The 20467-nt window shown below is 37.5% G+C and overlaps 1 protein-coding gene across 1 annotated transcript in view; it reads right to left on the reverse strand.

Annotated features, from left to right (window-relative positions):
* Nucleotides 1-1706: 1706 nt before the first annotated feature.
* Nucleotides 1707-20467, reverse strand: part of Gpc5 (glypican 5) — a 1304512-nt gene continuing 1285751 nt past the window's right edge. The window contains exon 9 of the mRNA XM_052732495.1: nucleotides 1707-5652. Coding sequence (XP_052588455.1) covers nucleotides 5498-5652 — 155 coding nt within the window. The 3' untranslated portion in view covers nucleotides 1707-5497. The remainder of the gene's footprint in view (nucleotides 5653-20467) is intronic.

Consider the following 20467-nt stretch of genomic DNA (forward strand, 5'->3'; position numbering starts at 1 on the left):
AATAAAGAAACACTCTGGCTGCTAGTCAGTCAGGCTGCAAGATTCTCCTGACCACCACAGCCTGACTCACTTCCTTCCCCCACCAACTCCTTACATCCTCTGCAGAACCCATCCACCACTAGGGATGGCTCCCGGCACTTGCTTAGGAATAGGAAGTTGTTACTAAAACCATAGAATGATTTGTTACTTAGAAATATCCATGTGAGAATAACTTAAACATGAAGTAGTTGGGAACACACCATTTTTTGTCGATAAGTTCTCACCCCACTGAGGTTTTACTATGTCTACCAGTATAACCAGACAGATAGGGCTGTCTGAATGGGCCAGTCCAAAAGGCTATCCAACAGAATTCTAACCTGTCATATTAGAGAAACAACTTACAGTTAAACCTTCAGTCAGAGCGAGTATGATATTATATGTACTAAAAGAAAGAGGAAAACTCTCCCTGAATAAGCCCTTAGAGCTATACATTCGTCCAATGTTTCTCCCTTTCCAAACCTTATTCAAATGCTCTGATATCCTTCTGTTCACATTCTCTTTCCATGTCAACAGCTGTCAAGAGGCAGGATGCAGAAGGAAATAATACCATCTTAGAAATATATTCATTGTGGCAGGAGGCACCATGGGAGATGAACATGAATCGCTGCTCATCAGGGGACAGGTGAGTTTCTAGTAAATGGTACATTAGCTTCTTCTCTAAGTCATTTCATGAATTTGATGTAGTTTTTCTCAGTTTTTTACAAAAGATAAAACATAACGTCAGTGGAAACAGAGAGGAAGAAAGTCAGTGTAAGGGAGCTAGGTGGGGACGTAAAGAAAGGAGATGGAGCTTGCACTGACTTTGCCAAGTGGCTCTTGGAACTTCTTGACCCCAACTGCAGAACTGGCTCTTTGTAGAAAACTCTATACAAACATTTTCTTACATTTGTTTTGTAACCTGGTCTATGTGTACTTACTTATTTTATTTTATCATACTAGTGGTTTTAGCTCAGTCATCTTGAGAAAATCTGAAGACTTCCTTTTCGTCTACCACCCTTCCTTGCTCCTAGTCTAGTGGTTTTCAAACTAGGTATGAAAACTCATAAAAGTCAAATTTTACTTACCAAGTTATCAGAGCCATGCTGTTGGTTCACACATTCCTTCTCTTTCCAGGAGTTCTGACTCTTGCAGATCCTCTCCTGTTTTTTAACGTTGTTTCAGATTGCAATATCTGTTTCTCCCTGAACTTGGTCACAGTCACAGTAAAGCTTTCTCAGAAAGGCACAATATGCAATCTCCCAAACTTCTTGGCAAAACACATTTCAGTGTGAACATTCACAGGAAAGAAGATGCGACTCTTCAATAACACATTTGCAAATATATGTACAGATATTCACTGTCCACTCCATTCCAAGTCAGTCGTCATGCTACTCCGAGTGGATGAATTATACTATGTAACATTTTAAAATTCTTTTTTAAATGGAGGAAGTTTTAAAAATAGTGTTTCATTAAATCTTGATCTTAAAAATAATAGTGACTACCTTTAATCCCAGCACTGAGGAGGCAGAGGCAGCCAGATATCTGTGAGTTTGAGGACAGCCTGGGCTACAGAGTGAGTTCCAGGACAGGCTCCAAAGTGAAGCAGAGAAACTCTGTCTTGAAAAACAAAAAACAAAAATAGTGACAGCAAAAATTACTTTCTGTCTAAGTTTAGAAACCAAAAACTCTTTCAATCAGTAAATTGTGCTTTATTGATATTTTAATTAGAAATGAATTACATACAATAATATGCATTTAAAGAAAATGCTGATATGCCCAAAGACATATATAACAATAGTAATTATAATTGTTTCATATAACACATGTAATTTTATTTGAATGCACAATTGTCAATCTGAGAAAATACTGACTTCCCTGCACACAGTGAATTTCTTACAGAATAACGGAAGTCCAGGATAAATTCATGTACTAAGAAAGAAACAATTGTTTTTTTGTACTTGAAGGATTCTGGAGATAAAACAGTAGCTTAAGTGTCTGAAAATGATAACCTAATTGAGTTCTTTCCAAAGTGTCCTTAGCAAACACTTCAGACAACGTGAGTGTTAGGGGGGAAATGTCTCATTAACTTCTGCCCTTTAGCAAGGAGAAAACACAGCCGGCCAGCATCTCCTCATGCATAAGATGCCCCTGAACAAACAGCAGATTTAAAGGCTAATCCAGAGTTTATAAAGAAAGATTCCCTCACAGTCTTTGACTTCCCTCCCTCTTTTCCTTTCTTCCTCCCCTTCTTTCCCCCTCTTCCCACTTCATCCCTTCACTCCTCCCTCTCTCCTTCCCTTTCTCTTTTTAAAATCCTTTCTTTAATTTTATCCTGTGTTCTACAGTCCAAGAAATTTTATCCCCATCAGTAGCACAGGAAACAAAAAGTAACTTCATGAATCCATGATCCTTGTAAAAGTGCTGTTTTCTTTTTCCTTTTTAATAGCTGATTTATTTTGGGATAGGTTTCTTGGAATGTGATTTGAACATGTCAGAGATGAATTAACTGCCGGAGCATGAGGTCCACGTTCACCTTGCTCACTTTCAATATGCAAATTGACATGCAGTTTGACAATGATGAAATTATGATGTCAATACAACTTCATTTGAAAACACCAGTTTAGAGAGTTAAATAAATCTGGATAGTTTTGATGTTAACACCTATGTTTTTTCTCTATTGCTATAAAACCCTATTGCTTTTTAGCTAGGAATATAAATAGCTTTTTTCAAAGGCCCCCCACATACCAATCTAACTATACAATGATCAGTTGCATGGCATTAGACAAATTTCATAGTATCCCTAAACCTCACTCCTCTCATTGGTAAATACAGGTGATAATGTTATTGGGAAGATCGAAAAAGATTATGCATAAATTCAATAAACTCATTTATCACTGTGTCAGTGAAGAATAATGGGCAAGTAAATGCTAGCTCTGATTCTTTACCAACTCTCCCCTAGAGATGAAGACACTCAGCGAAGAACTCAGGGCGATTGTTGCTGGCTTCTCTTTCCTTTTTAGTTTCTTTCCTTTTTGGATATAGTTTTTTGGATGTGTTCGTGTTGGGGATTGAATTCAGAACCTCATGCATATGCAGCACACTGTACCACTGAGCTACACTCCCCAACCCTGCACTAAATTTTGTGAGTACTTCAATGTGTACAAAAATCACTCAGGGCTCAGAAATGACTTTGTTAAAATTATTCAATATAAAATATGAGTAAACGTGTGATATTTTGATATTTTTAAGTCATCATGGAAATGAGATTTATACTTAAACAATTTTACCCTTGCTTAAACCCTCTTGGATATCATTTATGGAAAACACTATAAGATGCAGATTTGTAACCATATCAAAGAAAAATCAGTGTCATTGTTTCTATTTGACTAAAAAAATCAAGTCATCCTTGACAGTGAGGCAGATCATGTGAGATGCTCTGTTTCATTTGAAAGAACTTTTTACGTCATGAAATGCTATATAAATATAAAATGTCACCAAGTGGGATATTAAAGGATGAATACCCTCACCAAGAATACTAAAAATGATGCCTCAGGCTGTTAAAGAAATTCTGAAAACCTCCTAAGGCTCTGAGCTTTCACAGCAGTGTTCTGACATGTGTAGTCTCCAAAGTGAATAGCTGGAGGTAGACATCGCACACTTGAGAACATAAAATGTAGTCTACAAAATGTACCCATTGATTCTATTGATTCTCTGAATTCTCTGCTGTTATCCATTTCCAATAATGCCCCAAATTATCTTTAACCAGCTAATTTTGTCAATATGAGTCTTAGACTCCTGAGCTGTGCTCTTCACACTGGGTCTTTAAAATGAATTCCCCCTAATTTGGAGACCCAGACATTTTTCTATAGAAAAGAGGGGCAAGAGTACATGAGTGATTTAATATTAATTTTTCTCCTGAGATAGTGATCTGAGATTGGAGGGGAATTTGTAGAAAAAATAAATTTTAGTTTGTAATTTGTGGAGTCTGTTGAGTTGAGTGTAGATGAAGGGTCAAGGACTAACCATCTCTGCCTGCAACAGTAGCCTAAGAAAATAATACAGAGAATCAGCAGGTGAAATATTCTTCCCAGTTTTCAAACATGCTTGAGTAGACAATACAATCTATGTGAGCAGTTAAAAACGTTGTAATTTAAACTGACAACTCTCCAATCACCTGATGGAGAACCTTAGAGAGACAAGGTTTGAGCACATATTGTTTCCTTATTTGGGGAAATTAATTCTGCCTCTATCATGTTGGCTATTGAACTGAGTCCTTCAGACCCTTGTCAGAGGTCATTTTAAATTCTTCTGAATCATTTGCTTAAGAAGCTCAGCCTTTCACTTCCCTCTCCTTTGCTTTGTATTCATTATACTTCCTGGCCACAGCCAATGTGATACTTCTTAATAAAAACTGACTTATCTCTTCCTCCTAAGTGCGGCTTTAGAAGCATCCTATCAGTGTCTGCGGAGGCAACTTATCACAGCTGAGAAATTAGGGATGGTGGATTAGTAACTTTCCTGCTGAGCAATAGGAAGAGAGCTAAAGTCTCTCATGTCGCGTGTTCTGTCCTATTACCCATTGCAAGATATTCATCAGATCTTATGCAAGGATAGCCAACTGTTTGCCCATATAATGCTTTAAAAAAAAGTAGCAAATAACATTTTCAAAATGAGTAAGTTAGGAATAAACTTTTGTTAGGAAAAATCACCATAATATTTTTTAAAATTTCTCATCAAATAATCAACTTGGAGTATACAAGTGTGCTTCCAGACATAAGTAGATCTTTTAGGTAAAGAGAAAGGAGGAGGCAGAGCCATGATACTACAATGAATTGTTAATATAAGGGGACATCACATAGGTGCCCCTGAATTACTAGGCCCAGTAGCCAATCTATTGTGGCAAAAACATTGTCAAGCTCTTTCAGTAAACTTTTGTGAAATCACCCTGCTAAACTACTCTATAACTCACAGACTTTTAGTAACTTTTTTCTTTAACTGGCAAAAATGGAAGACTCATTTAAAAATGCATGCATAATACTTGCCATTGTGTGCTCTGACTTAATGTTATTTCTATTCCCAGTGCTTTAAGAAATACTAGTTGTTTTCTGAACCAGGCAAACATACTCTCAAATGTCAACATTCTCAAATTTTAAAAGGAAAGAATTTTAAATTGAGAAGAATAGAATTACAGATATACCAAATCCTTCTTATTCAGAGTCACTTCTGAGCTTTTCACAGTTTTAGATTTAATGTTAGAATTTAAGAAGGTTTGAGTTAAACACCAGGAATTTGAAACTGTCTGTCAGAATCTTGATTTCTAGGTACTCTGTGGACGTTCCAGTTGACTTCTAAGAAGTTAGCATGACACACTTTTTCCTAAATTCAGTCATTACTTTTAAAGATATCTTCTGTTCCAGGCATAAGGAAATATGAGATGAATCAGGACTCCAGGAAGGTATGTCCAGACAGAAGAGTTCCATTACCAAAGCCCGAGAAACACCAGCATCCCCGTTAGAGTGAGTGTCGTAGACGCAGTTCCCGGTGCACATCCTGCGCCAGTTGTGTCCAGAGTTCTTCCGTGGTCTGCTCGATGGACTTGCTTCACATCACTGAAGTTCATGTTGTCTGGCAGCCCTGGAGGACACATAAGAAAGCACAGGCTGATGTGTGGCCGCCTCGTCACGAAAGCCTAGACTAGTTCTTATAACCCATAGGCCCGTGTCACCATCCCCTTGCTTTTCTTGTCCTCTCTGCATTCTCCCAGTCTCCCAAACTGTGATTCCCAGTTAGTCCTGACCTGCTCTCATTGTAGCAGTGACATCTTTATATGGGTGTCCTTGAAAAATAAATCTTTGGTGATATTTCTCTAATGTCATTGAGTGACAAAGAAGCAAAAAAAAAAATTAGTAAGATGTATTATCCTGAGATATTCCATTACTGTTTTTCCCATCCTGTCAACTACAGGACTAGCAACAAGTTTTCTCATGAGAATTCAACAAGGAAACATGAAATAATTAAATAAGACTGCTTAAAGTTGAATTTCTAGATATTGCCTTATATCAGAACAAAGTAAGCATGGGGCTTTTTTCTTACTTACTTTGATTTTTCATTAAATTTTTATTAAACACAATACCAAATACAGAGTGATGTAATGATATAACACAATGTGGAATGAGTAACTGGTTTTGTATTGTGACTTAAATTTAGTTAGCAATTTCAAAATGTACAATACAATATTATGAGCCGTGCTTACTGCTTTGCATTATGTCTGAAGCATGTGTACCTCCCGCCTGAATTTTACACATCCTCTCTCAAACATTGTCCTCCTTGGCCACCACCTCTTCTTCTTCCCCAGCTGGAAGCCTAGGAGCTCCACAAGTCCCAGGAAAGCAGCATTCTACACTCCGTTTTATGAGTGTGACTGTTCAGATTTCACATAGGAGACTGGGGATAGGGACACTATTATAATATCCCAAAATCAATGAATTGTGTAGCCTTTTGTGCACATAGAGGTATGAAGACAGCCATGTAGGTATCTGTCAACATATAAGAGAACTCATCAAAAGAAACACTGGCAATTGAGGATAGAGATGAAACACTCATTTAAATATAAAAGAAATAAAAGGCAGGTGAAGTGATCTACTTACTTTTTAATTATTATTCCTGAGAATTATGGAAGCTTACAGGCTGGATAGAGAATGGTCCATAAATGATTTACAATGAACCAATTGTTTTCTTCAGGTGATACACTGAAGGAACTGCTGTTTTATCCCTCATTATCTATTGTTGTCAATGTTCTAAGGTCATGTGACTCTGAGTTATGTCATGGCACGCTGCTATCTGTCACAATGAAAACATTTCAACTCAGTGTTACTACAGCCACAAATATTGACACCATAATTACACTGAGACTGAAAAAAAGCTTCATCTAAGGAAAAGTCAATATTTATGTAATTAGGTCAATACCCATATATAATTCAGAAGGTAAGCCCCACTGCATCCAGGGATGAGAGCATTAAGACAAAGCAAGCTCTGCTGATCTGCTGTATTGATTTTGCAGCCTGAGTTCTGGCATTATTATTCATTGTTTGGGTACTTGTTTTGCCCTTCTGTGTCATTAGGCAAGATGAATAAACTAGCGATTCATTTTTTTTTATAGGGACAGGAGTTGAATGTGAATATTTTAGTCATGGTTTAAGCCTCTTGCTGAGCTAGAGCTTAACTAGAAGCTAAGAGGACTCCAAGCAGCTAGAAAAATGCCCCCTCTTCAAGATAACTACATATATTGAAGCTTTACAGGATTTACTTGTCTGTTTTTAAGCAATGTGGATTGGTGTTTGGAATGGATTCATGAATAGCTTTTTCTTTTTAGGTCTTCGGAGATGGTGTTTCATTCCTTTCTTTAGGAGCTAGGCACTGATCTAGGTTCTGAGAACACAACCATCTACACACACATGCAAGCAGAGTGGCCTTAGGTCTTATGCCTCCAAGTCAGACAAAGTCAGGAGGGCTGTGCTGCTTTCAACCCAAGGCTCTGTTTTAGTATCTGAACTAGGTATGTTATTAATTGATGTAAGAGTCTTATGACTTTTGAGTAAGAAGTGAGCATGCCAGTTACAGCTATAGTTATGATGCCTGTCACAACCTGGTATTGTCATCTGTAAATAAATATAATCATGCTGAAAAAGCTAATATAAAGACTGTTTGGTACAGTGATTGTTTTCTTAAAGAAATTTAAGTAAGTTTGGAAATTATGCCAAAGTTAACCAAAGACTCATTAAAGAAAAATTGGTTCTGTATTTAATAATTTAATAGATTAAATAAAAACAAAGAAAAATTTGAATAATATTTTCTATACATAATAGCAATACACAAAGGTACTGATAAATCCATATTTCTTCCTCTAGTGGTTGTCAGTCTAGTTGGGGAAGAACAAAAGATTCTATTATCAAAAATTCAATACAATCTTAAAACTTGGGCACTATTCTTATGGGCGGTGCTGTGAAGGCTACATAAATGATGGACTATGTTCAGGGAGATGGACACTGTTAAGGAGATGGTGAAGTGTGTCAATTCACTTAGTGACATCTGCAATACAATTTCTATAGCACTTCACAAATATAACTGCAGCAATCCCATAGGGTAGGCAATGTCCTAGCAAGTTGAGTAGATGAAGAAGTAGAGGGACAAGGAGCAGTGACAGTAGACTTGAAATTCTGGACCTGGAGTGTGTTCAGATGACCCCAGCCCCATGGACTCTTTGCACCTTACAAGACACTGACACATCATCATTTATGTTGAGAACAAAGGAGATGTTCTTTTCTTCTTCCTTGACATTTGGAATGGCTGATAATATATGCCAATTTTCTGTGTTAGTTAATCAACAGGAAATATTCAGGGGTGGAGGACATGTGGCAGGTGGAGGTAAATCAGGGACCTGAGGATTTGGGAGGATTTCAGATCTTCTTTGTTATGAACCAGGAAGCTTTTTCATTTAAGCAAAAGGATATGATATTTTTCTCTATATACCTCTCCTTCATCTATTCACACACTATAAAAATTTCTCCACATTTCATTAAGGCATGAAGACTGTGCCTAATGATAAGTTATTTTAAACAAGGAAAATTGCAGGGACTGAATTGTCAATATTGTCAATTTGTTTACTTTTTCACAAAATCTAGTCACAGTCTGTCAGAGACTGTACTAGAGTTTCAATACATAGAATGCGTTCTCACCAACTTCATAATTTGGTGGATCTAAAAAAAAAAAAGAAAAAGAAAAAAAAAAAACGTGAACACCAGGAACCTTTTTCAAAATGCTGAAAGGTAAGGGGAGATTTAAATGGACCATAGAACAGTATCTGAATTCAACACTAAGCTGATCATGGTGTCAAGATAACTTCTTTCCAGAATGATATTCATAAAATCATGGCACCTTGTATCTGTTGTACAGTTTGGTTTGAATGAATATTGTTGAAATGGTAATTGAATAATGAGCTCCTTGCCACATCCGAATGTGTTTAGTTTAATTATTTCCTTCTCATCTAAAGATTAGGAACAGATGTAGAAATGGTTATTTATTCAAGGTCTCTTGGCCGTGAGTGAATCTCAGTATGATCCGCTCATCAACTCCAACACCATGCTCATGAGAATGCACATTCAAAGCAAGTTCTAGTTTTGCCAGAGCATGGGTAAGTAAGTAACTTTAGCTGTTCTTTAGGATGACAGAATTTTAAAAACTTTGGAATGAAAGCGCTTTTGGTGAGAAAAGAGAGTTCATCACAGCATCTCTATGGGACCAAAAATTAAAGTATAACAATGAAAAGGTAAAAGAAAAGCATACATTTGTAATTTTATTTATTCATAGCTGGGGAACAATCCTATAGACTGTTAAGGCAGGATTTTTAAAAAAACATTCATGACTTTGACTCTACAAAAGAAATAATTTTCGTATGATATAATTAGCCATTGTAAGAGCAAAGGACACTGCAGACTGGAGATAATACACACGACCTGTTCCGAAGAGTGAATAGCATTTTTAACACAGAGTTCCTGCGTTCCATACAAAACCAGCACATGCTCTGATAGAATAATGGTAAAAGAAAACCAAGGGTAATTACAAGAAAAACAATCTGAGTTAAGAATAAAATGTTATGGTGAAACAAATAAATGTAAATTTTATATAAAGAGGTGTCAATTATCTTTTGTTCAGTTTGTAAACAACAGAATGTATTAGTAGGGAGACTTTAGGGAAAGTTTCCAAAATATATCAAAACTGTTTAAAATTTACCTTTACCCAGACACAATAATTCCACTTTTACAAAGCTGGTCTATGAGAATAATTTAGAAAAAGTGCACACAATTATCCATAAAATGCATATGTTACTGAAAATTATTAACTATTATGTGTCCTTTAATATGAAATCATGTTAAAATATGAAGTACATTGATTATTAAAAACTATTAAAATGGATTTTGGTAGAATTATATATGTGCTAGCAATGTCTTTAAGGTTCTGTTATCTCAATCAAATATCACCAAATTACTGTGAAAGTAGAAGTTCTCTCACTAATTTTTGTATTGACATGGTAAACTCCTAGTAACAATTTTGTGAATTAATAAATTGAGAAATAAAAGCAAAGGCAGAAAATTGTAAAGTCACAAAAATAAGTTTCCTCAAACTTGTTTCTTTCATTATAAAGGCCAAGATTATATTGAACTGACTGAGAATGTGAAATAAAAATAAGAATTAGATATGAAGAAGTTGTAGATAATATATATATATCATATTGTGAGAAAAATTGGAACAAAGTTTTAGAATAAAGTTGCTATGGAATTCCAACCAGATCCTCTTCCTGTGGATGTAACTTGACCAACCTCTTCCTTAGTGACATGACAGGTGAGTTGTTTAAAAATCAGGTATGGTGATTTGAAAGAAAATGGCCTCCAAAAGGAGTGGCACTATTAGGAGCTGTGGCCTTGTTGGATTAGGTATGGCCTTGTCAGAGGAAGTATATTGTAGTAGGACAGACCCATAGGATTGAGGAAAATGGCTCAAACCAATTGCCAAGGCATGCACATAATGTACTTCCTTATGAACCAACCTGGAGTTTGCCTGAAGGCCTAGCAACAGGCACTGTCAGAGTTCCTGATAATGCACAGCCAGTGAGGAATGACCACACAATGCCACCAGATTGAGACACAGCTTGGGTGCTGAGAGGAGGGTATATATGACCTTCTCAGTTATTGAATAAACAAGTTTGCTGTTTGCCTTCAACTGACTCCTGGTGTCTGTGTAGTTGATGCTGTGCCTTCTTATTCCCTTCCCCAAGGGAGCCGTTAGGATCCTGCAATAGTATATCACTGTAAAGATGGGCTTTTTGGTTTTATATATGCTTAAGATATTGCCCAGTGTCTCAGTTCACATCCTGTTGCCTACTGATCAAGATGTAGGAATCTCAGCTCCTTCTCCAGCACCATGTCTGCCTGCATGCACCATGCTCCCCACCATGGTGATAATGGACTAAATAAATCTCTGAAAGTATAAGCCATCAACTCAATTAAATGTTCTCCTTTGTAAGTGTTGCTGTGGTCATAGTGTCTCTTCACAGGTGTATCTAGTACAATGTCAAGCCACCTTTTAAAGTTCCATAGGCATTTCTATAGGTTCCGTAATCAGAGAATAACAAATACAGTTGAATACACAGGTGCCTACTGATACATAACTTAGGGGTTTCCTACTTGGTATGCATAAGGTCTATCTAGACAATGAAGCTGTAGAAGTGTCTCCCATGCTCTGTGGAATAAGACTATTTTCATGTCTATTTTAATTTTTTTTTGTGTACACATATGTGTGGGCAGATATGTATATGTACAGTTGCACATGCAGAAGTGACTTGTGCAGAAGCCAGGGGATGTCCTCTACATGTCTGTCTTGTTTCCTGGAGTCATGATCTCTCATTGAATGTGGAAATCAATGACTTTTAGCTAGGCTGTTGGCTAGAAAGCCTAAGAGATCCTCTTGTCTCTGTATTACCCTCTGCAGTACTTGAGAAGTATGTTCATATGGTTGTACCTAGATATTGACCTGCATATTTCTACTTTAAACAATGTTCTTATGCTTCTGCAGACAATGTGTTTATTACACAGCACCTAGTTTTGGTGTTTTGAAATTTCAGGGTTTTTTATGTCTATCTATCTATCTATCTATCTATCTATCTATCTATCTATCTATCTATCTATCTATCTATCTCTCTATCCGTCCATCCGTCCGTCCATCTGTCCGTCCATTCATCCATCCATCCATCTATCTATCTGTAGTAAAAGTTTTCCTGTGTCCCAGCCGGCTGGCAGTTGGGACAAATCTCTCCCACTTGCATTCCCCAAGTAAACACACAGAGGCTTATATTAATTATAACTGCATGGCCATGGCTCAAGTCTTTTGTTAGCTAGCTCTTATATCTTAAATTAGGCCATAACTATTAATCTATATATTGCCACATGTTCTGTGGCTTTACTTGTGTCCCATTACATGTTGCTCCTTGGGTGGCTTGCTGACATCTCCTGACACAGCCTTCCTCTTCCCAGAATTCTCCTTGTCTGCTTATTCTGTCTATACTTTCTGCCTGGCTACTGGCCAATCAGCGTTTCATTAAACCAGTGTACAGAAGCATTATTCCACAGCATCTATTTATTTAAATTTTCGCTTACTGGCGTCCCTTTCAAACTCATGATCATCTTGCCTTAGTTTACTGAAGCTAGGATTATAGGAATGTATAACCCTACTAGGATCTCTAAGTTTTGCAGCAATAAACAGTCTTCTTTTTGACAAGTTATGTTTGAATTATGGGATGATCCCCACTTTGAAAAGGCTGGCTAATGGATTGCAAAAACTCACCAGAGGTTCTAATGGTAAGCCAAAGTTCATTTATATGTAGTATAATTTTATATTTCTGAGAGACATGGAAGATTATCATCTTTTATTCATCATTGCACAAGATAAATTACCGTTGGTGTTTCCCTTATTTAACAATAAGTATAATTTTGCTTCAGGATAGGATATGGTGATATTTTACTTGTACTAAAATGTTATTTGTATGTTAATAAATAAAGTTGTCTGGGGGTCAGAGCTATTAGCAAGTCATAGGAAAGCCGGGCGGTGGTGGCACACGCCTTCAATCCCAGCACTCGGGAGGCAGAGACAAGCAGATCTCTGTGAGTTCGAGGCCAGCCTGGTCTACAGAGCGAGATCCAGGACAGGCACCAAAACTGCATAGAGAAACCCTGACTCGAAAAAAGCCAAAAAAAAAAAAAAAAAAAAAAAAAGAGGCAGAAATCCATGTGTTCAAGGATACAGACCGGCATGGTGACACATCACGCCTTTAATCCCAGAAAGCAAGCCTTTAATCCCAGGGAGTGGTGGTAGAAAGCAGAAAGGTATGTAAGGCGTGAGGACCAGAAACGAGAAGCATTTGGCTGATTAAGCATTTGGCTGGTTAAGCATTCAGGCTTTTGAGCAGCAATTCAGCTGAGACCCATTCTAGATGAGGACTCAGAGGCCTCCAGTCTGAGGAGACAAGACCAGTTGAGGATCTGGCGAGAGGAGGTAGCTGTGGCTTGTTCTGTCTCTCTGATCTACCAGCATTGACCCCAATAACTGGCCTTGGGTTTGATTTTATTAATAAGAACTTTTAAGATTCATGCTACAATAGGATTTGAAAAAAATTTTGTTTTTATTTTGTATCAGCTATTTTTGTTGCTGTGATAAACACCATGACCAATATCTACTTATGGAAGAGTAATTATGGCTCAGAGTTCTAGATGAAAAGTTCATAATGGCACAGTAGACATGACAGCAGATAGCCTTGCTGGAAGGTGAGAGACCACATCTTCAAACACAAGCACAACAGAGACAGAAAGCTGAAAGTGGGGTGAGGCTTTACACCCCCAAAGCCCATCCTCAGTGATAAACCTGCACCAGCAAGGCTCTACCTCCTACAGCTTCGACATACTCACTAAAGCTCACCACCCACTGGGACTCAAGAGCTCATATATGTGAGACTGGGGGATACTTAGGGGGATACTTATCATTCAAAGAAGTAGAGAGCTTTTCGGTTCCTGGTACATTTCATTCTGTAGTAATCTACCATCCAGCTTTTTAAGTTTGCCTTAGTGCTGATTGAGGATCTTATCAGAAACAACACACAGACAACTGATCTGGAAACTACTTAATTTAAACAGTTTTATCATGATGCTTCCTTCATAAAAAGCATTATTGTGAAATTTCTTCTAGAATGAATTTTCAAGTAGAATCTTATAGAAGTGCTTTTTATTATATAGCTGGTTATTAATAAAATATTAAAGTATATGATACTATATATCATAATTTTCACTCATACTGGATTTAGTTATTGGAATCTATTATTATTAATGATGCTGAAAATGTTTTAAGAAATAAAGGTTGATACTAGCAGTTATGTTAAAAAATTAGAAAAAGTATTTGTTATATCTTATTTACCTTGGTGACAATATTGACTTAAAACAATATTACAATTTGAAATAGTAAAAATTCACTATCTAAGCACAGTACAGTGGCTTTCTGTTACCAAAGATAGTTTTTTTAATGTGACCAGAAAAAAATCATGTGAACAAGATTGCTACCAGAAGAATAAAATACTAGTTTTAAAAAGTAACAATAGAAGGTAAAATTAGCAGATTAATTTCTTCTAAACCCCAAAGCAGAGAAATGTCACCACTGATTTCTATGATCATTTAAACTAAATAGAAGGTATAAGGATGTTTCAAAAGAGGTGTCAGTGGTTTTGCCACTTCCAGGTTGATTCTCAATTAATTACTAAAGAATATACTTAACACAAGAAACAACAAGAATTGGATGAAAATTATATTACTGAATGTCTTAGTTAATTTTCTCTTGGTAAGAAGAGACACCATGATCAGGGAAACCAGTTCGAGAAAGCTTTTCAGGAAGCCTGTTTGCAGTGTCAGAGGCTGAGTCTGACCAGCACAGCCAGGAGGATGGCAGCAGGCAGGCCTGACAGCGGAACAGCTGAGAGCTCACATCTTATCCACAAGCGGTAGGCAGAGAGAGAGAGAGGGCCTTCTGTGCAGACTTTTGAAACCTCAAAGCCCACCCACTGGTGACAAACCTCCTCTAACAAGACCACACCTCCTAATCCTTCCCAAAACAGTTCCACCAACTAGGGACCCAGCATTCAAATATATGAATCTATGGGGACCATTCTCATTCAAACTACCACACTGACCAAAGTAAAATGACAAACACATAAGCAACTATGTTTGAGTGATTGTTGAAATGTAACAATTAATAAATCAGGGATTTCATTATAGTTGCAATTAGAGTGCTTGAAAGTAATTATTGAAGCATCTAACTTACGGCTCGTGAGGTGACATGGTGAGTAGGAGCACATGCTCTGCAAGTTCAAGGGTCTAAGTACAGATTCACAGCACCCACATGAAAAGCACCATGCGAGTCTATGTACATCTGTCACCCCATGCTTGGGGCAAGGGTGTGGAGGGGCAGACAGGAGGATCACTGGGTCCCAGGGGCCAGCTGGTCTATGTGAAATATGACAAGCTCCAGGTTCAGTGAGACTTGTCTCAAGGGAATATGCAATGGAGTAATAGAAGAGATTGTCTACTACTTATTTAGCCTCTGCATGTATTTGAAATATGTATGACCCCCTCATACACACATACATAAAACACAAATATTCTAATGTATCAGTATGGCATAAAAAGAAGTAAGAAATCTCAATAAACTTTTAAGTTGTATTCAGTTTTGTGTTTTAAAGAACATTAAAAATTCAAAGCTAAGCACTTAAAGATTTATATAGAATGCATACATTATATATACATTTAAAAATAGAGGATTAATGAAACCTAATAGAAATATAGAAAGAACTAATGAAAATTGAGACAGAATAAGCAAAATAGCTTGATAAACTGAAAACATAAAATCAGCTATTAAAGCTATGCAGAAATAATTCAGTGATCTCAAAATGAAATGAATTACATAAAAATAATAAATGTACATCAGGTTTTATAAACTGTAGTATCACCCCAAAATATAATGATATGGAGAGGATTAGAGGCTTGGAAAAATGTACTTTTGCCAAAAACATTTCCAAAAGATAGCCGGCGTCATTATAGTAATAAAAGATCAAATGGACTAAAGTATCGAAAAAGGTAATAGTGAACATTACATGATGAGGAATTATTCAGTGCAGAGGTAACAATTCTGAATCTAGTGATGATTCACTACTCTCAAAACAAACACCTGCATAGTTAGTGTGGGATTTTTAATAAAACCCGACCACTAACTGATTCCTTAAACAGATGAAGAGTAGTAAAGTCGTACATGGGTTGGTAGCTTGAATCACTTTAAAGAGTGGAGAGGGAAAGAGAAAGGCCCTGCCTTCTGCGTTGTTCATGTCTCATCAAGGAGTAGGACAAGATGCCCTGGTTAGTAACTTTTCTAAGCAGAACCTCTCACACCAAACTTTGCTATGTCTCATCTGCTTTTGGGTTTGTCTGTTTTAGTTTAGTTTATTTTTGTGTGTGTGTGCTAAAATGCCCCTACAAAAATCAATTTAGAAGAGAAAATGTTTGTTTGAATTCATGACTCCAGATTACAATCCATTATGATGGGGAAGTTCTGGGGGCAGACACTTGATACCACACAGCACAACCCGAACACGGTCTGTGAGGAAGATGTATGGAGACCTACCATCTTTTTCTTTCTTCCTTTCTTTCTTTCTTTCTTTCTTTCTTTCTTTCTTTCTTTCTTTCTTTCTTTCTTTCTTTCTTTCTTTCTTCCTCCCTCCCTCCCTCTCTTTCTTTCTTTTCTTTCTTTCTTGTTTTTCAAACAGGGTTTCTCTGTAGTTTTGGTGCCTGTCCTGGATCTCACGCTGTAGACTAGGCTGGCCTCGAACTCACAGAGATGTGCCTGGCTCTGCCTGCCGAAGAGCTGGGATCAAAGGTGTGCGCCACCTCCGCCTGGCGACCTATGATCTCCTAACTCAAGGGAAAAAAATCAGATGGACGGAGGGTTTAGTAGAACACAGGAGGCATGAATGAAGTGGGGTAAATGTTAAAGTTTAAATGTTTAAGTGGAGACATTGGGATTGTAGAGATGAGAGGGTACAGTGGAATGGGTTAACCAAAATTAAAGATACATAAAGAAGCCTTGTGAAAATTGATTAGCTAGTAAGCTAATTAAAAATATAATATATTAAAAAAGAATTTGAACAGAAGCACTCTGCATGGATGGATAATTCTGCTTTCAGAAGACATTATCTATTACATAAAAAATTATTTCCAGGGGTAGGATACCTTCCTAAGAGTTGCTGATCAAAGAGGCCCCAAGGCACCACAAACAACATAGAGTATTGTTATTACTATCAGTTGACCACTAAACAAGATAGTAAGATATATTACCCTATTATTTAAGGCAGTACTTGTCTAAGTTAGAGTTACTATTGCTATAATGAAACTCCATAAATAAAAGGAGGATAGGGTTTGTTTGGCTCATATTTTGGCATCATATTGTCCATCACTGAAGGAAGTCAGGACAGGAACTCAGCAGGGTAGGAACCTAGAGGCAGAAGTTAAAACAGAGCCCGTGAAAGAGTACTACTTACTGGCTTGCTTCCCATGACTTACTAAGCCTTTCTTATAGAATCCAGGACCACTAGCCAAGGGATGGTACTACTGAATCCTCCCCAGGTGCCTGCCTTGAGGAGATTTCTACCAGGGTCTAGAACAGAAGCTACAAGTGGCTAAGGATACTAATCTGAGGGATATTAAATGAATCTGAGCACACTGGGTTCTTAAGTCCATTCACTTTATTCTTCTAAATCAATTCTATCCACACAGCTTCTTTTCTGTCCTCATACTTAGCTCCTCTCAGTCCCTTCTACTGCTCTCTCATTATTCTACCTAGTTCTAGTTCTCTCTATCTCCATCCTCATCTTTGTTCTTCTAAATCAATTCCCAAGTGCTTTGGGGGAACTGGTATATATACACAAGCAGTAATTCTTTGGCAAAGCAATGTAAGGCTTGAAGTTTTCATGGTTGCAGAGAGAGGTGATAAGGATCCACACAAAAAGCAATAATTGTCAGCTTCCAATTACAACCTAAAAGGGGGAGCGAATTTGCACAAGAAACGAAGCTTGGTGCCTATCACCCACCCGACCTTATCAGAAATCTCCTTGGGTCAGTGGGAAGTAACTACCTTAACTCAGTAACCAGCAGATGACTAAAACATTATCCCAGTAATGTGAGCAGTAAATCTCTTAAATTAGGATCTTGTGTTAAGAAACTGGGATGAAGGAAAAGAGTTGAGGACTTAATTGTTAGTGGTTATTTTCTTTTATCTGTAAGTGAGATGAGTTAATTCTTATCTATATGCAGCCTGTCCTTGGATAAAAAGGTATCTTTGTTGAAATGCTTTTGTCTGGAGAATGGCCCTGGCCAGATATAAGCTAATGAAGAATAAATACAGCTGGAAAATTTATCCAATTATCCCCAAATGTCTAGGGGAAGTTGGGCCCATAAGATTGAGATGCAATCATGAGATCACATGTACACATAATATGGAAATGCACAGTAAATGGGGAGAATCATAGCTGTTATTGCACAAGAAGTTTACAATAAGAAACAGCCAATTCATTCAAAAGGCAATAATTCCATAATGCCTTGCATGATGGTTTCCTCTAACAGAACCCTTAGTTCTGATAGGTTGACCTTCTGAACTCTAGTTGTTACCTGCTATATACTACCATGGTCTTTGCTACCAGCAGCTCTCAAAATGGTACCACCCACAATGGGGCCATATGCACCAATCACTAATTAAGAAAATGCCCTACAGGCTTACCTACAGCCTGATCTTACGTCGTGCTGGACGAGGAAGCAAAAGACAGACACTACGACACTGTAAACCTCCAGGCCTATGCCAGGGATCTACTTTCCAGGAAGCATACCTTTTAAAGTTTCTATAATCTTCCAAAGCAGCATGGTCAGTTAGGAACCATGTGTTAAAACATGAGAATACTAAAACATAGAATATTAAATTAGTTACTTCTTGATGCTGAGATAAAAATACAATGACCAAAAGCAACTTATGGAATAAAGAGTTTAGTTTGGCTCATGATTCCAGTAAAGGGATCCATAATGCTGAGAAAGGCATGACATCAGGTACATGAATCCAAGAGATCACATCTCTAACCAAACGCAGAAAGCAGAGAGTGAACTGGAAGTGGATCAAGTGCACATCTAGTGTGGCACTTCTTTTAGTAAGGTTGCACCTCCTGATGGTTCCATGACAACCCAAACAGCATCATTAATGTCCAAAACCCTGAGTCTATGAAGGACACTTCTCATTTAATCACCGCCAGGATTTCCGTATTCAACCCAGTGTGTGTGTGTGTGTGTGTGTGTGTGTGTATTCTTCTAAACTAAATCACAGCTAAGCCACTTACCAAAAGGGTCACATACTAAGGTTCAATTAAATATCAACAAGTAGCAACTAATTTCCCACAAGAAATACAGAATTTTTGGTCACCACACAATAAATTAAAAATTAAAACTAAAGATGACCATATTTTCTAAAGCTGATCTCATCTATGAACATATAAAGAACCTAGATAATGGAAAACCAAAACAAGTTAGTAGACTAGGAAAGTCAAGTATATGAAATGAGTCTTTCTCTGCATTCTCAGGTTTTGTGGTGATGATCTTTGGGGCGGGGTTATTGCAATTTCTTCCTGGAGAGTCAATGGTCCTTCATCTACATTTCCAAGTTTTTCCAATTGAGGCCAAGTTGGGAGGGAATCTTTGTTCAGTTGTGTCCAGAATTTGTGTTATTTGGATAATGCCAATTAAACTGAATCTGATGGTATTCTCAGGGTTCTTCTAGATTTCATATTTTTCTGTTCTCTGGCATATTCCTAACTCAACCCTAAATTTACTGTATTTTTAATTGACATTTTTCGTATATTTCAAGTATTATCTTTTTTTTCTAAATTGATCATTTGTTTCAGTTTTTGTTTTAATGTGTTCAGGCCACAAAAATACACTACTAAGGCTTTAATTATTTCTTCTTTCTGAAGAGTCCCTGATGAGCACAAGCAGCTCTTCATAGATGTAAGATAACTTGATTATGCACTACAAGAATGGGGACTGAAAATGGTATTCTGTGGTGATATTTTATTTGTGCTGAAATGTGGTAATACTTTATTTGTGCTTTATTAAAGTCTGCCTGGAGATCAGAAGAAATAGCAAGCCATTTCAAGTAAACAAAGAATTCGGTAGCACATGCCCTTAATCCTACCACTTAGCAGGCAGGATCTCTGTGTGTTCAAGGCCACATTAGGGAACAGAGCCAAGCTTGGTGACACATGCCTTTAATCCCAGTACCAACCACGGAGGCCTGGAGGTCTGTACAAACAGACAGAAAGTGACAGAACTGTGTAGGAAGAGGAAGTGAGGTAGCTGGGCTAAGATAGCCAATGAGAGGGCAGAACAGCAAGGCAATAAAGTCATGGGTAGACAGGGAGTAACTGGCTCTTTGGGAGCTGCAGAGTTGGTAAGGTAAGGTTGGCTGGTGGCTTTCTCTGATCTCTCTAAGGCTTTAACCCAAATTTCTGGCTCTGTGTTTTTAATTTTAATAAGACCATTTAGAAATTCGTCTATAGTACTCTGTGAATGGGCTTCTGCGGTTGCTAGATAAGTGTAATATGACTCTCACGCTTTTGGGAGCCATATGTGTAAGTAAGGAAAGTCAGGCTGGAAAAACAAATTCCTCTAAAACATGGTTTTCAAATTCCCTGGTGAGTCCAAGTGACTGTACTCCCAATTTACTGTGCTCCATTTCTGTATCACTTGCTTTCATGACCACCTGAGCAGATGGA

The sequence above is a fragment of the Peromyscus californicus genome, unplaced genomic scaffold, assembly GCF_007827085.1.
Source record: "Peromyscus californicus insignis strain IS unplaced genomic scaffold, ASM782708v3 Scaffold_12__1_contigs__length_115047231, whole genome shotgun sequence".
In the NCBI taxonomy this organism is placed as follows: domain Eukaryota; kingdom Metazoa; phylum Chordata; class Mammalia; order Rodentia; family Cricetidae; genus Peromyscus; species Peromyscus californicus.